The sequence below is a fragment of the Malus domestica genome, chromosome 14 (genome assembly GCF_042453785.1).
Source record: "Malus domestica chromosome 14, GDT2T_hap1".
Lineage (NCBI taxonomy): Eukaryota > Viridiplantae > Streptophyta > Magnoliopsida > Rosales > Rosaceae > Malus > Malus domestica.
In genome coordinates, this window is record NC_091674.1 from 856,615 (window position 1) to 873,863 (window position 17,249).

The 17,249-nt window shown below is 37.3% G+C and overlaps 1 protein-coding gene and 1 long non-coding RNA gene across 2 annotated transcripts; both read right to left on the reverse strand.

Annotated features, from left to right (window-relative positions):
* Nucleotides 1-570: 570 nt before the first annotated feature.
* Nucleotides 571-3,052, reverse strand: LOC103414864 (dynamin-related protein 4C-like). Its single transcript, XM_029092750.2, has one exon. It carries the CDS (start codon nt 2,749-2,751, stop codon nt 742-744), a length of 2,010 nt encoding a protein of 669 aa, XP_028948583.2. The 5' UTR covers nt 2,752-3,052; the 3' UTR covers nt 571-741.
* Nucleotides 3,053-15,182: 12,130 nt separating this feature from the next.
* LOC139191298 (uncharacterized) lies at nt 15,183-16,772 on the reverse strand. The gene is made up of 3 exons (XR_011575290.1): nt 16,747-16,772; nt 16,070-16,128; nt 15,183-15,221 (listed from the first exon to the last, which is right to left on the reverse strand). It is a non-coding gene; the product is annotated as an uncharacterized lncRNA (long non-coding RNA).
* Nucleotides 16,773-17,249: the final 477 nt, after the last annotated feature.

Sequence of the window (17,249 nt, forward strand, 5' to 3'; positions counted from 1 at the left end):
GACATTACCTTTACAACAATTTTATCTAGCTTATGTTCTCCCTTATATATATATATATATATATATATATATATATGTATGTATGTACATATATGTATATATGTATAGATCAGTTAAAATGATAACCTTTCTTGGATAGAACTGAGCATATAAACCTACAAATGTAATGCTAAGGAGATCAAAATTTTAAACCAAATAATGTGTCACCAATCAGAAATAAGCACGTTAATCAACGCTAAAGTAATAATTCAATCATCAACAACCACATCATTTGGTTTGCAAATTTGGTTTTAAAATTTAGTCTCCCTAGCATTATCCAACCTGCAAACAAGTTTATTTATCTTAGACAAGCAACACTATTTACATATTTATTTTCAGGCAATTACAACTTTAACGTCGAAAAGAAGATTTAAGGAAGGTGGTTTTCTTATCAGTTAGAATTTCTACAATGCGTGTTGCATTCTTTACCTAAATAAGTTTTTATGTTTGTCACATTGGTTATGAAAGCTCACGGTCAAATTAATAAACGGTAATGAAAGTAGAAAACATGAGACAAAAAATAGCAGTTGATTGTATGTAGGAGGAAATCGCACTTAAATTTCATTAATAACATTAAACTTGACATGGATTACCACAACCATACGACTAACACAACAAGAACACAAAGGAAACAAAAGAACTTAACAAAAGTTGACAAACAAACAACCACCTACATCAGACAACAGAAAGCTAATTGGCAAGTTAGTCACCATAAGTGATAATGCTGTCCATAATCTTGGCCACCACCTCCTTCGAATCCCTCAGTTTTTTTATGCTTTTGTTAAGCTTCTCACGCTTTACTGCCACTGCCGGCGACTCCTCCAACATCCTCTCAATTCCCCCACCGTAAGGTCCCATCAACTCATTCACAATCTCAGCTTCCATCTCTTTGTTCACAAGGTTGAAAACAGACAGCTGCAAGTGCAATGCCATGGAGTCCACAAGCCTCCTCAAAACAACCTTCCAATAAGCAATCATTCTCATTTTAAGGTCATAAGCTTGAGCTAACACATGCGGGTACTTCCTCAGAACACCGACTTCAACTTCCCCAATGCCTTCTATAGTTATGATAGAAGGTTTATTCTCGTCAGTTAAGACTCCATGAATGAATTGATTCTGACTAGCCATCAACTTGTTCCATTCGGAAACATAATCACCATCACATGTATAATCCGTCAGCTTTTCCATCTCTACAAGCTCCAGCATCCACTTGATTGACCTTTCCTTCATCTTTGCCATTAGATTATGGCCGGCACGCCGGGCTGACAGCTGCAGCTGATGATAGTTCTCCGTATAATGCATCAACACAGAAATAACCACCTTTTCAATGTAGCTCCACACTTTTTCCTCAAATGCAATCGGAATACTCGAAATTTCATTCACTTTTCCCTGCAAGATAATGAGGAAAGCATTGCGTGGAAGGAAGTTCGGAAGTGAAATACCTTTGGACTCCTCCAAGATCTTGATCTCCTCCATCAAGAAGTTGCTCTTTGCATCAGCTTCAGCACATATGTGAAGTTCAACCGAGTACTGGTTGAGCATCTCAACCAATCTAGCAGTGCAGTGCATGTGATTGTCGTCCGCATAGTCCTCAAATTCTCCTCTCAAAAGAATCTTCCTAAGCGATTCCTTGGCCAAGCCAATGATTTGCATAAAGGCTGTTATAGCCTCGGCAACAGATGAAAGCCTCTTTGGCATTTTGTTCAGCTCCATAATGCAGAAGTTCAGCCTGTCATTGATCTTCTTCACTATCTCGGGTATATTTCTTGCTATGCTGTTTGCTTGAATTTGGACCAGCTTCTGTGCTAAAACTGGAATACCGACAATGGACTTGTCAATCTTCGAAAGCAGAGGATGGGTTTGAAATAGTTCATGTGCCATCGCCGCTGCCTCCTCATAAGTTTCGTCACCAATCCTGTTCCTTACACAGACATAACCAAGACCAATGTTTACGTCATCTCCAGTGACCTTTTCAAGTAGTCCTTCCGGTGCCTTGTCCACTTTCGTAACCACAGCGAGTGTCCTCTCACCAGTTTTATCTACACTTTGTGACATCCGGATTGACTCACACGTAGTAAAATCCACCGTAGCAGACAATACATTCAGAATAATACTTTCCTCCGGCTTAATATATTCCATGATCATATCTTTGATCTGATCATAGATATTTTCAGGTTGGCCATGGACCGGAACCCTTGTGATTCCCGGAAGATCAACCATAGTGAGATCCGGAACCCCATTCTTCTTCACCAACAAAGTAAGTGGCGTGTTCGAAATTCCCTTACCTCCCCCCGCAATAGAATTAGTAGCTTTCACAATATCTTTGGCGATATTGTCTTCATCAGTACGATCAACTCTGCCATTGTACTCTAAGGAAAGTTCAGGCTGAGGACTCGAGTGGTGTTCCAGCCTCATAATAAGAGGCACTCTCGTGCAGATGCCTTGGCCCCGAGGGAGGCTGATGCCGGCCAAGGATTCGAGCACGCTAGACTTCCCGGATGACTGGTCTCCGACCACCACAATCGTTGGCAGCTGAATGCCTTCATCCATCACCATCAAGCTGCGTAACTTGTCTACCGCATCCAGAAGAGGGCGGATCTTGTCGTTGTAGGACGACACAATGGGTGCGCATTTGAGAGGTACTGCGTCTAGTTCTACCTGAACCATTGCGAGGGAGCCTTCACCGTTTAAAACTGTGTAACTCGATTCCATTTGCCTTCGTCCGTCTGTTTCTGAATTATAGCAAGTCAAAACAATGGTGAAAAATCTAGAGGGAAACCGAGATTGTAGAGAGATGAGAGAGAATTCGAAGATGGAGTAAAATGTTCTGTATTGAGTTTATAACTTAATGGCGTCAAATGTTCTATTTATAGCTACTGCTATATATCATTCTTAGCCTTCAAGCAACTTAACTGACTCTCAGTCAACAATAACAACACATCTAACAGCTTAAGGATTAAGGTTGCTGTTTTTTTGTGCAGAAATGTGGAAGAGAAAGAGCCTTTGAAGATTCCTTTCTGAGTTTTCACATTGTGGAGATTTTGTCTCTTTTACCATTGTAAGACCATAGATCATGGATGCTGACATGGTTGGACAGATGTCGAATGATGGTGTCGTTGGGGCCCCCACCGTCAAAGAAAAAGCAGTCTCAATGGGCATCCAAGCAGAAAGAGAACCCACGATAGTATAAAGATTTTGCATCACACTCATAACTTTGACATCAATCCTTTTCCCTCCTTGCCGATGTTCTTTATATTTTACTTTTTTTCTTGATAAGCTGTTTGTAGATGATATTTTCTGAGAATCTCTTGTGTGTTGTATGCGTGCTACATCACTCGTTTGTGTCAAAATACGCATAAACATTATTTATTTATGTCGAGATTTAAATTTAAAAGTCTACAGACACTTTTTTGTTGAAATTGAATTAAGGAATTCTCTTTTTATGTGTTAAGTTTTATGCGGATGAGTTACGTGATACAAATTCAAGAATTACTCTACATTTTAAGCAGTTTTTTTTTTTTTTTTTAACATTTATAAGTACATATAACTGAACTAGGACGTCACATGCCAATAAACGAATTTTATATAAATCATTGTTACTTGGAGATTAAGATTATGGCACCATTAAATATTACATACTTTTGCAAGAAAAAAGAGAACGTGGGAAAGATAACAGGACCAAAACAATTAAGACTACAATTTAGGACACATTGTACCACATCTTTAAAAAAAGGTGGAATTTAGTGAACCCTACTTTTATTAAATAGTTTACAATGTAATTTACGAAAGTATAACCTCTCTAGCATGATAAGCCTATGACTAATTAGCGTTCGTAGACATCAAATGCTAATGAGAAAAAAAAATCTAATTTTATCCTATCCACCTCCATTATAAAATTTAAGTTTCAATGCATATACTAATGATCAAAATTCAAATTTTAATTGTAGAATTGAATAAAATTAAATATCAGTGACAAAGCGATAACATAACGATCAAAACTCAAAGAAATTAGGCCCCGAGTCTATCAAGATTTATTAAATCCAAATGTTGTCATCTATTGGTCTAGTGGTAACTCGTCTTAATTTTTTGTTAGAACCAATCAAATGTTACTTATATATAATATATATATATATATATATATATATAATTTACACAATTTATTTCAAATAGCAAATTCAACAAAAGATGTAATATATCAAAATGTTAACACTTAACGAAATTGCATGTAAATCACAAATAACTGACTTGATCTTTGTAGATAGAGGTTTGCAGAAGCAATCTTCTAAGACAGAATATTTCGTTGTGAAACCATGGATCAATCAAATGTTGGTGTCGTTAAGCAACACGTTGAGAAACCTGAGAAGTTCAAGGGAGTTGATTTCAAACGTTGGCAACAGAAAATGTTGTTCTACTTAACAACTCTGAACTTGAGTCATGTGCTTATTTCTGAGTCCCCCAAAGCACCCGAAGAGGGAGATATTCCTGCCGAAATTCTGCAGGCTATAGAAGCCTGGACTCATAGTGAATTTCTATGCAGGAACTACATTCTGAATGCTTTAGATGACTCTCTGTATGATGTTTATTCATCATATAAGACAGGGAAAGATCTGTGGGAGTCTCTGGATAAGAAGTATAAGTTCGAAGTGGCAAGTTCCAAGAAGTTTGTAATTGGAAAATTTCTGAATTACAAGATGAGTGACACAAAGTCTGTTGTCAAGCAAGTTGAAGAACTCCAAGTGATTGTTCATGAGTTAGATGAAGAAAATCTTGGTCTGAAAGAAGGTTTTGTGGTTGGCTCTATTATAGAGAAACTGCCTTCAAATTGGAAGGACTTTAAGATTTATCTTAAACATCTAACTGAAGACATGAACATGGATCAATTGATTCTCAAATTGCGTGTGGAGGAGGATCATCGCAAAAATGAGAAGTATGATGTCTCATCTCTGGAGGCAAAAGCCAATGTTGTGGAAGGAAGTGACTTACACAAGGCAAGGCACCATCAGAAAAACAAAGGCAAGGATGCTGCTGCAAAGAAAACACTAACTGCTGTGAAGGGGAAAACCTTCAAGAAAATCAAAGGAGGTTGCTGGGTTTGTGGAAAGACAGGACATAGGGCAAAGGATTGCCGCCACAAGAAGGATCAGAATTCTGAAAATTCCAATCAAGCAAACGTTGCAGAAGACAAGTTTGTTGCTGTTGTGTCTGAAGTCAATTTATTGACGAATTCCAATGACTGGTGGGTTGATACAGGAGCAATAAGGCATGTGTGTGATGATCGAAATTTATTTGTTACTTACCAATCTGTTGATGGTGGAGAAAATCTGTACATGGGGAATGCAACTGCATCTGCCGTTGCAGGGAAAGGAAAAGTGACGCTCAAACTCACTTTTGGAAAAGAGCTGTCACTCACCAATGTTCTGCATGTTCCTGATATTCGCAAGAATCTGATTTCTGGATCGCTTCTAAGTAACAAAGGTTTCAAAATAGTCTTCGAATCTGATAAGTTTGTAATCACCAAGGGTGGGATGTATGTGGGAAAGGGCTACCTGTCTGAGGGGCTCTTTAAATTGAATGTACTTTCTGTTGATGCTATTAATAACAATAACAAGCCTAGTGCTTCTTCTGCTTACTTGATTGAGTCATCTACATTATGGCATGCAAGATTAGGTCATGTTAATTTTCGTTCTCTTCAAAGAATGGTTAACTTAGGCCTACTGCCAAAATGCTCTATGAACAAAGTATCTAAATGTGAGATATGCACAGAATCCAAATATGCAAGACACTCTTATATATCAGTGGAAAAATCCAACGAAATACTTGGTTTAATCCATAGTGATCTTTGTGATTTCAAATCCACACCAACTCGTGGAGGAAAGAACTACTATATTTCCTTCATTGATGATTGCAGCAAATTCTGTTATGTCTATTTGATTCATAGTAAAGACGAAGCTTTAAACATGTTTAAGACATTTAAAGCCGAAGTCGAAAATTAACTAAACAAAAGAATAAAAGTCTTAAGATCGGATAGAGGTGGTGAATACGAATCTAATGACTTTGCAGAATTTTGTTCAACACATGGAATAATACATCAAACCACAGCCCCGTATACTCCTCAACAAAATGGAGTGGCTGAATGGAAAAATTGTACATTGAAGGATATGATTAATTCCATGTTGAATAGTTCTGGAGCACCACATAATTTATGGGGTGAGGCATTCCTTGCTGCAAATACGATTTTGAACCGAATTCCACATAAGAAGACCAATCAATCTCCTTATGAAATCTGGAAAAGTAGGTTACCTACATACAAAACCTTGAAAGTGTGGGGTTGTCTTGCAAAAGTTCAAGTGCCTCTTCCGAAGAGACAAAAACTTGGACCAAAAACAGTGGATTGTATATTTATTGGTCACGCTAATAATAGTTCGGCATATAGATTTTTGGTTCATAAATCTAAAATTGCAGACATTCATGTAAATACAATACTTGAATTTGCCGAAGCTGAGTTCTTTGAGGAAATTTTTCCTTATAAAGATAGGTCATATGTATTGAACAAAAGAGTACATGATGATAATACAAGAAATGATGACGAAAATCATGCTTCAACTTCTAGAGTTCAAAGTCAAGATTTGGAACCACGGAAGAGTAAAAGAGCAAAGAGTGCAAAGGATTTTGGTCCTGATTTCCTCACTTTTATAACCGAAGACGAGCCTCAAACTTATAAGGCTGCTTTAGAATCCTCTGAAGCGCCTTATTGGAAAGAATCTATTCAAAGTGAAATGGAATCCATCATGCAAAATAATACATGGGAATTGGTTAATTTGCCTCCTGGAAATAAACCAATAGGACATAAATGGATTTTCAAAAGGAAATTGAGACCGGATGGTACCATAGACAAGTATAAAGCTCGTCTAGTTGCCAAAGGATATCGTCAAAAAGAAGGACTTGACTACTTTGACACTTATTCACTAGTAGCTAGAATAACATCTATAAGGTTATTAATAGCTATAACGTCTGTACACAATCTTGAGATACATCAAATGGATGTCAAGACTGCATTTCTAAATGGTGAATTAGACGAAGAAATTTATATGGAACAACCTGAAGGTTTTATTGTCAAAGGTCAAGAAAAGAAAGTTTGCAAATTGATTAAGTCATTATATGGACTTAAACAAGCTCCTAAGCAATGGCATGAAAAATTCGATCATAATATGCTCACAAATGGATTTGTGATCAATGAAAGTGATAAATGCATTTATGTTAAGCAAACGAAAAATGCTTGTGTTATTGTGTGTCTTTATGTTGATGACATGCTTATACTGGGAACAAACAAAGATGTGATTAACTCCACAAAGAAAATGCTAAATTCTAGCTTTGATATGAAAGATATGGGATTAGCTGATGTGATTCTTGGAGTTCGAATTCTAAGGAATTCAGATGGATATGTCCTAACTCAATCACATTACGTTGAAAAGGTTTTAAAAAGGTTTGGACATTATGATTGTAAACCTGCAGTCACTCTATTTGATCCAATTCATAAACTTACTAAAAACGAAGAAGAGAGCGTATCTCAATTGGAGTATACACAAGTTATAGGTTGCTTGATGTACATTATGAATTGTACAAGACCTGATCTCGCTTATTCAATAAGCCGATTAAGTAGGTATTCAAGTAATCCTGGAAGAGATCATTGGAATGCTTTAATAAGGGTATTAAGATACTTAAAGCATACAATGAATTATGGCTTGCATTACAATCAATATCCGCCCGTATTAGAAGGATATAGTGATGCAAATTGGATTTCAGGGAGCATAGACAGTAAATCCACAAGTGGATATGTATTTACACTTGGTGGAGCAGTTGTGTCATGGAAATCATCAAAGCAAACGTGTATAGCACGTTCGACAATGGAATCAGAATTTATAGCCTTAGATATAGCTGCTAATGAAGTTGAATGGCTTAAAAATTTTCTGGAAGATATTCCATTATGGCCAAAGCCTGTGACTGCAGTCTGTATACATTGTGATAGCATGACTGCACAAGGTCGAGCCAAAAACGCTGAATATAATGGAAAGTCAAGATATATAAGGCGACGACATAAAACCATTAGACAGCTACTCAAGAATGGAACTATCTCCATTGACTATATTAAATCTAAGGAGAATATTGTCGATCCTTTGACAAAAGGCCTATCTAAGGATCAAGTGGCATTTACATCGAGGGGAATGGGTTTAAAGCCAACTCAATGAGTTATAACTTGACGGAAACCTAACCTAGCTAATTGGAGATCCCATGGTCTAGGTTCAATAGGCAAACTAGTTGAGGAAAACTCAAGGTAAGAAACACACAATCCTTACTTATTCCTATGATGGCAAACAATGTGTTACCTGTAAGATGTAAAGGGTGAATCATTATTCTTAATAATGCTAATATCTTATAGTTGAGATGAATAGAACAGGCTATTCTTAGTTAGCATTACCTATATGAGATTGATGTGGGGTCGTATCTTTGAGATTTGATATGGCTACAATTCTCTAAAGGTCTCATGAAATCAGGATATGTTCAGGACCAAGGTATTAAATATCGATGATATCGGAAATATCGGTAGTCCAAAAAACACGGAAATATCGATGAAAATATCGGGATATTATCGATATCAATAAAAATAATATGGAAACCACGGAAATTGTAAGAAAAACTTGGAAATTTTTATTGAAACTTTGTAGGATGTTTATTTAGTCAATTATCTATTAGTTTATCACAAAAAATTGGAAGGAAATGCATTGCATGATGGATTTAACTGATTTAAGTTGATTATATAGCGAGCTGGCAAACATTGTGAGTGTAGAAAATATGTAGTAATTAATAAAAGTAGTTTAAACACACCATAATCATTTATATATAATGAATTAGTATAATATTTTACACTTTATACATTGCATGGTAAGATACATGAGTGACTTATTACCCTTTTTTTATTTATTTAAGAATTATATGGTTGTGGGGGTTTTATTTAAAATTTATATTGAAGATGCTCTTAAATTATGTAAAATTGTAATCGAAAACAATAATTTATTATTTATATAAGATATATATATATATATATATATATATATTCCACTTTATAAACCGTCCACCTCACCTTGCTATTTCCCATCACCCATCCACCTTGGGTGGTTTTCATGATTAAAACCATCTCAAAGTCCATGGTTTTCAACTTTTAAACTATCCAAAAACGTCAACATCTGCTATCTCACATTACCCAATTTTTTGAGTCCTCAACTTGCACAACCACCGCATATTATTCACACTCTCTCATCTCTGCTCTCACTCACTCTCTCTCTGCCTTCGCACTCTTTCATCTCATTCTCTGCCTTCGCACTCTCTCATCTCTGCTCTCACTCACACTCTCTCTCTCTTCGCACTCTTTCATCTCCGCATCTGCCTTCACACTCTCTCATCTCTACTCTTACTCTCTCTCTCTCTTCGTACTCTTTCATCTCCGCCTCCGTTTTCCTCACCGATTCCACCGACGACAACCCCACCTCTGTCGTTGACTCTAGCGACGACCACCACGACCCCCAATCGCCCTCAAACCCCAACCTCAACCTCAACCTCCACAACAACCACCCATTCTCCTCCCCCCCGGAGCCCGCCCCGCCGGCGCCACGCTCGCCTCTGTCTCTATTCCACGTCTGCTTCAACCAAGACCACGCCTGCTTCGCCGTGGGGACAGACCACGAGTTCCGGATCTATAACTGCGATCCGTTCCGCGAGCTCTTTCACCGCGACTTCGACAACGGCGGTGGAATCGACGTCGTTGAGGCGCAGATCTTAGGTCTGAGTCTGCAATAGATCTGGGTAGTGCGACGACGCAGCCTCGGCTGCCTTTCCGACGAGATTGTTTCAATAATATCGAATATATCGCGATATTATCGATATTATCAATAATATCGCGATATTTTGACGAAAACCATTTGGATACCTATTTAAATATCCATTGCGCGAAAAACCGATAATATCGGCGATATTTCGCCGATATTATCGGCATTTTCTTCCATGTTCAGGACCAAAATGAACACAACCGTATGAATTGAAGTGTGTCAAGATGTGATATGTGTGATACTTCTTGTTTCGATTTACTACTTACAATGATCAGTTCAAGATATTAAATTCACTGCTTCATTAGGTAAATCCGATCAGTACTCACTAGAGAAGGTTCAAGTCCAAAAGACACCTATCCCGATGCATATCATATCTCAGTTCTCTGGAACGATGTTACTGATTTATTTAGTATCTTATTTTCTATTCAAATGTGTGGTATTGTTAAAGTTTGAATAGAAAATGTGGCGTATTGTTGGAACTTGTGAGTGGGACTCAGTCCCACATCGCCCAAACGGATTTTTAAAGTCCTCTTTATAAGTGGTTTAACTCACTTATGGTTTAAAATGAATTGGGCCAAAGTTATGGACATTGGGCCTTACAAATGGAGGTTTGGGTGTATATATTAAATGTCAAAGATGGGCCTTGGGCCTTGGGCTCGGATTGACGAAAACACAAGTTTAATTTTTTCGTTTTTAATTTTTGGATTCAGTTTTCCAAAAGGATAAAACTAAGTGAACAGTTACGTTCGTTTTGTAACTGATAAGGACGAACAGTTGCGTTTGTTCAAGTTAAGCCATTATATATATGGCAGTCTGCTCAGAAACGAAAAACACATCAATTCAATCGCTCCTTTTTATTCCTTACAGAGAACAACACTACCAATTCGTCAAGAATCCAAGTTCGTGTGCAAGAACTTGGATTAGATAGTTGTATCCTGCAAGATAGAAGTTCATTGAACTCCTGTACAAGTGTAGGGACGAATTTCTGTCTTAGGAGATTACTTCTGCAAGCCTCTATCTACAAAGATCAAGTCAGTTATTTGTGATTTACATGCAATTTCGTTAAGTGTTAACACTTTGATGTATTACATCTTTTGTTGAATTTGCTATTTGAAATAAATTGTGTAAATTATATATATATATATAAAAGTAACATTTGATTGGTTCTAACATTTTTAACAAACGAAAATTCTAGAGTACATCAACTTATAACATAAATTACAAAATTTAACAATTAATATGTGTTCAAGAAATCAAAGAAATCTCAGATGTATCATTTACGAATCTGGTCTACATGCAAAATTATCCTCAAAGATCATTGTTGGACATCAATGACGGACGAAAATCCACAAGTGCCTTGAATAAGCTCGACAATGACTCTCAACTATGTACACTCATGAGCAGCCTTATAAAGGGCGAGTATCCTTGACATAATTCGAAGACGTAGTAACTAAAGTCTGCTTAGTAGACCTCCAAGAAATTGTGGTTCCACCAACAATACCCATTTGGGATCTTGCCATGTGCAGATCGAATAAGTGCACCATCAGTCAAACTACACCAAGACGGTATAGGTCTCGTTGTGCATCAAGCATACGGATGACCATGAGAGTACTCAAAGGCAACACTTTATTATTAAAACAATGTAACACCATCTTGGTGTTGTTTGACTGATGGACCAAAATGTTGGATTGTGAACTACCTTAGTACATATGTGCAGAAGTGTGGCAGGTGACGTAAGCATAAACAATCATTTTAACATGCATGTTAGCAGAATGTTGGATTCCGTTTAATCATATTAAATTAATTTATGTAATTGTTATGTCTAGGTATAATAAAATTAAGATCACATGTATAAACTTAGAGTAAGTTTTAGAATTCTCACCTTCAGATTTCATAGGCAGACGAATTCAATTTTGTTGAGGCTCGCAAGTGTTAACCCTCTACTAGTATCTACACAAACAAATCTCCAACTAGTGAAGAAAGAAGACGACGATTTACTAGAACTTTATCCATCAGGTAGGTGTTGCGGCAAAGGAATTTGGTATGGTGTTTTATTTTTCAATTCTCTAAATTGGAAAACCTAATTCTTTTCTCTCTAATTTCTATTTTCGATTTGTGAATTCTCACACTATGTTACTGTAGACATCGAAATTTCGGTAAATAAATGTTGACCGATAAATCAAAGTGTCAACGCTCATGTATTACATAAATTTTACACGTAGCGTGCGACTCAACGAAAATTGAAATGAGTTGGAAAAGTCATCAAATAGGACACGTGTCAACACCTGGCAGAAACGACTTATTTCATCTGGGATATTATATTCAAAATTAGGCCTTGGAAAATTCTATAAATACAAGCCCATTTCATTCATTTGGGGAGGAATTCATATTACACCTTGAAGCTCTGAAGCTCTGAAACTCCGAAGCTCTCAAGCATCCAGGTTCCCGAAGAATCAAGAAAGTGTTCTTCGTTCCTCGTTCATCGTTCATCCAAGATCAAGCCCCAACGGCCCTTTGGATCAACAATCATCCACCAATTCAAGATCAAGCCCCGACGGCCCTTGAAGAAAGCACCATCGTTCATCATCCGTTCATCCAAGATCAAGCCCCAACGGCCCTTTGGATCAACAACGTCGACAAATCCACACACATCCAACCGTTCTTCAAGATTAAGCCCAAAAGCCCTTGAAGATCTGTTCATCACTGTTTCTTCAAGATCAAGCCCAAAAGCCCTTGAAGATCCGCTCATCACCGTTATTCAAGATCAAGCCTCAAACGGTCCTTGAAGAAACATTCATCCTCAAGATCAAGCCCCAACGGCTCCTTGAAGATCCGCTCAAATCCACCTTCAAAGATCAAGCCCACGGCCCTTTGAAGAAACTTCCAACATTTCATCCAAGATCAAGCCCAACGGCCCTTGGATCAACGAAACATCCACAAATCAATACCTTACGGAGATCGAATCAGAGGATCAAAATAGAGAGAGATTGTAACCCAAAATCATCATCAAACACAAATATTTGTTTGTGCACGTTGTTCTTGTCTCTTTCGTTTCAGGAATTTTCCGTGTTCACAGTTACATAGACCCCTTAGGCTTATAAAGAGAACAATATGTAATTAAGCCAATTGGATTACAAATTAATTCTCCACCACAAATGTGTGTCGCACGCCGATGAGTCCAGATTATAACATATATTTTACCCTAATCTTAGTATTAATATATTAGTTATTTTGGTAGAATTTTGATACTTTGTTATGTATTTTCAATGTAGGACATTCGACTTCCTCTGGAGTAAAAAGTGATCAAACGGTTGAATTTTGGAGTGATTCTAATTGAAGAATGTTACTGAGTTTTTAAAGATGATTGTATCAAAGTTTTAGATTTTTCTAGCAAGCCGTTTGACCGTGGTAATGAAATAAAGGCCCAGCACGCAGATTTCCCAGATTGACGTTTCTTGACGTTTTGGGTATTTTGAAGGTCAAGATGGCATACTTTGAGGCAGATTCCTTCTGAGGATTTGTAGGGGACGTCTCTATCTTTCAAAACAGACCTTTTTGGACCAAATCGGAGTTGATTTGATTGGTCAAAAGTCTGATTTTATGAGAAGTCCGAATTTCAGTTCAAATAGGAAACCTTTTGTTTTTTGTTTTATTATTTTATTATGTTTCCTAGTTTTATTCAAAGACATTTTAGGGTTTTATTTTGTAGTAGTATAAATAAGGCTTTTTAGCCATTAGGGTTTTGACGCAAGAAATAAGGGGAGAATACGCTCACTACTTTAGAGAGCTTTGGAAGTTTATTTTCAAGGTGTTTTCTTTCCATGTTCTTAATAATATTTTGTTTTATGATTGTTCGTAACTAAGTTCTTTTACTAGGGAGAAGTCATGAGCCTTAGCATGAATATGTAATTTTATTAATTAGCTTATGAATGAATGCATGCTTGCTTTGAATTATTAATCACCGCGATTAAAACTATCTAATTATCTTAGGGATTCGCAACCATTAGGGTTTTTAGACAAGTAATTTGATGCAATTTATGTTGGAACATCATCTTGAAATTGGGGAAGGCTTCTTGTGATTAGTAATTGTAAGTTTACTTAAGGCGAACATCACGCTCTTAAGGGTTGCATGGTTTTTCAAAGGGTTTTCACAAAGCTTAATGAGTCTTGCATGTTTATATTTGATCTGAACATTACAGACAAGTTGCATGTTAGATATATGTTTTCGCTTGAACATCACAAGGAAAATATATATTAGGAAAACCTAACCTTCAAAGCATGTATGTGGAAATTTATAAGTAATTAGTAGAATTGCATAGGATTGTTAAGGGGACGGTGGAACCCTAGGCTTTTACAATTTGGTTTTCAAAACGTTTTTCTTTTGTTTTTTTTACTTTGTCAAATATTTAATTATTTTTATTTAAATTCGTTTTTATTATTTTAAATTCCAAAATCAACCTTTTCGAAACTTTGTTCTAAATAATTAGCTAAGAATTAGTTTAAATACAAATTATTCATTCAATCCCTGTGGAAAACGACCTTGCTTGAGCCGCTATACTACGACAACCTTGTACTCTTGCAAGTATTTTTAAGTGCTTTTATCCCTACTTTTGTAGGTGGTAAAAATCCTATCAATTCACTAGCCTATGTCACGTCACTCACTCATCTCAAGAAAAGATTCTTTCACGTCACCAGTTTACCATGCTAAAATTTTGAATTTATCAGATGGATAATACAATTTGTTTAATAAATGACCAACTTTACAAATATTTTTGTAAGTGATTTCATACATATTTTTTTAGCTTTTTACACACCCATGTTTAATTTTGGATGTTGATTTCATTTGATTTATTTAATCTAGTGGCCATAAATAAAGAGAGGTATGTAAGAAACTAAAAATGGTGTGTGAAAACCATGACACTACTGAGCATGAATTTTAATTAGATGAAAAAAGAACTAACACCTAATACAAGTGGGAGGACGTGACATGACTTCCTTTATTCAAGGATGAGGAATGCTAAGGTGACTCTCAAAAGTAGGACTTTCCAATGACTCTCTGCCATCTCATAGCTAGTTTAACGTCAATTCATTCATGTGCCAACATTATAAGTAACACACCCCGTCCCGAAGGAGGGCGTGCTAGCCATCACGTGAGTGTGACGTAACCATTTACACAGTTCGGAAGCTTTAAAAAAAATACAATTACTACGATGAAACACCCGAGGGTGAGTCATACTCTTGTGACTTCTATCAGAACACCACTGGATTCTTCGTAGCCACCAAAGCTCTGCTAACTAGAACCTGGAGGGGCGCAAAACAAAATTGAGTGGATTAGTAAAACAAAGTTTTTCTAAAACATTTCACTTAAAACATTTCTAACCCCTCGCTGTAAAACCTGTATACTTTCCCAGAAAATAACATAATAGTATATAAACATATATATATCATCAAAAGCTCAAATTACAATCCTTCAACGTTTTTCAGAAAGAATATGCCAAAATATAATATGAATGCATCAATATAAATCAGGTGAAATAATAAATCAACCAGAGACCCTACAGTGGTCCTGTATGGCTGATTCTATAGCTCAATATCCCATCCAGCCGGAGTCACCAACTGTGACCTGTACGGCCCTGCCGGAGTCACCAACTGTGACCTGTACGGCACTACATTGCACATAAGTCGGAACTACCTATAGTAGTCTGTACGACTAAAATGGTGAAGTAATACGCTCTAGTGTTTCTCTCATCAATCATCTGTGCACATAATTTAAGGTCACCTACCAGTCGGAACCCCTCTAATGGTCTGTACGACTGGCATGTCGGAACCACCTCTAGTGGTCTGTACGACTAGCATCTACTTGGATCCAAGGTGAGCGTGTGATGCAGGGTGAATAACATAAGCACTAACACCAGAGGTGCAGGTTACGAGCTCTCAACATAATTCACATCATCAATAAATCACATGAACAACATGAACCTCACATGTGCGTCCACAGCACCAATTCACATATATATATGCATCAATTATCAATTCATATAATTCACAATATGCATGCATGGCATTTTAAAACGCACTTTCATTTAAACTCAATTTCTGGGAAAAATATCAATAGTATATAGGTATAAACAGAAATACTGCCCACTCACCTGGAGTTCGCCCAACAACTCCCTAGCACCACACATCAAGGCGTCATGACGATCAGCGCCTAGAACAATAATCAAATCCAACCTCAGAATTCATATCGATAGAATATATAACTTATATAAGACACGTCACTACGTAGTTCGATCCGGAAGATCTGCAACTCAGATTTCAAATCCATAACTTCCAAAGGTCCATAATATGCCTCTAGGACATCATCCTAAAATTTCATTACCATCCAACGGTCGGATCTCCGTCAATTGTCAAAACCAAGTGACGGTTAACATTCTATTTTATGAACTTACAACTCTAATTCCGAAAGATCCGTAAACCAGATTCCCTATCCGTAAGTTCCTATAATCCTCAAATATTACGTATTACAACGTATCAAAGTTTGGTGACGATCCGAAGGTTGGATCGTCAATTCACATTTTCACCTAACCACGAATCGAAACGAACTTAGGTTCAATTACTCAATTTAAGTCCATCAAGTATTAAAACTGAACCTAGAACCTTAAACACATGCTAAGAATGACATTGGCGGCCCATTGGCCACACGCCGCCGCACGGGCCGCCGCAGGTGGCGGTCGGCCGCCCCGGCTCGCCGGAAAATCCAACTATTTCCAAAAATTCTCAAAAAATACAGAATTGAAGATCTCAATGAGTAGAGCAACATTCATACCTGTGGCCAAGGCCAATTTGGCTTGGAAGCACTTCAATTTCACCAAAACCGTGAAGAACCCTAGAATTAGGTGAGCTTCAATTGGACCTCCAAACTTGTTCCAACGCCTCTACCACTTCTTGGGCTTTGTTCCAGGTCCTAAGGGGATTCTATGGGTGTTAGAAATTGAAAGCAAACGTTTCAAGTTTTGAAGAAATTTCACACTAACCTACCGCACACCCCTCACGGTTTTAATCAAATTTCAAGGCCAAACTCCTTGATTTTTGGGGTGTAATAGGAAGAGGGAAGATCATAGAGGGTTTTCCAAGTGATGGATTGATGTAACTCACCGGAAAAATGATGAAATTTCGACAGAAATGGGTGAAGAACACCGTCGGGTCGCGCGGGTCACGGGTTCTCCCAACCCGTTTCTCTCTTCTCTCCTCCGCTTCTCGCCCTCTCTCCTTTCCTCCTTTCCTTCCTCTGGTTGGTCAGATTCTCCCTCTCTCTTCTCCTGATTCGTT

Coding starts and splice junctions, on each gene's coding strand:
- LOC103414864 (XM_029092750.2), bottom strand. CDS start 2,751: ATGGAATCGAGTTACACAGTTTTAAACGGTGAAGGCTCCCTCGCAATG.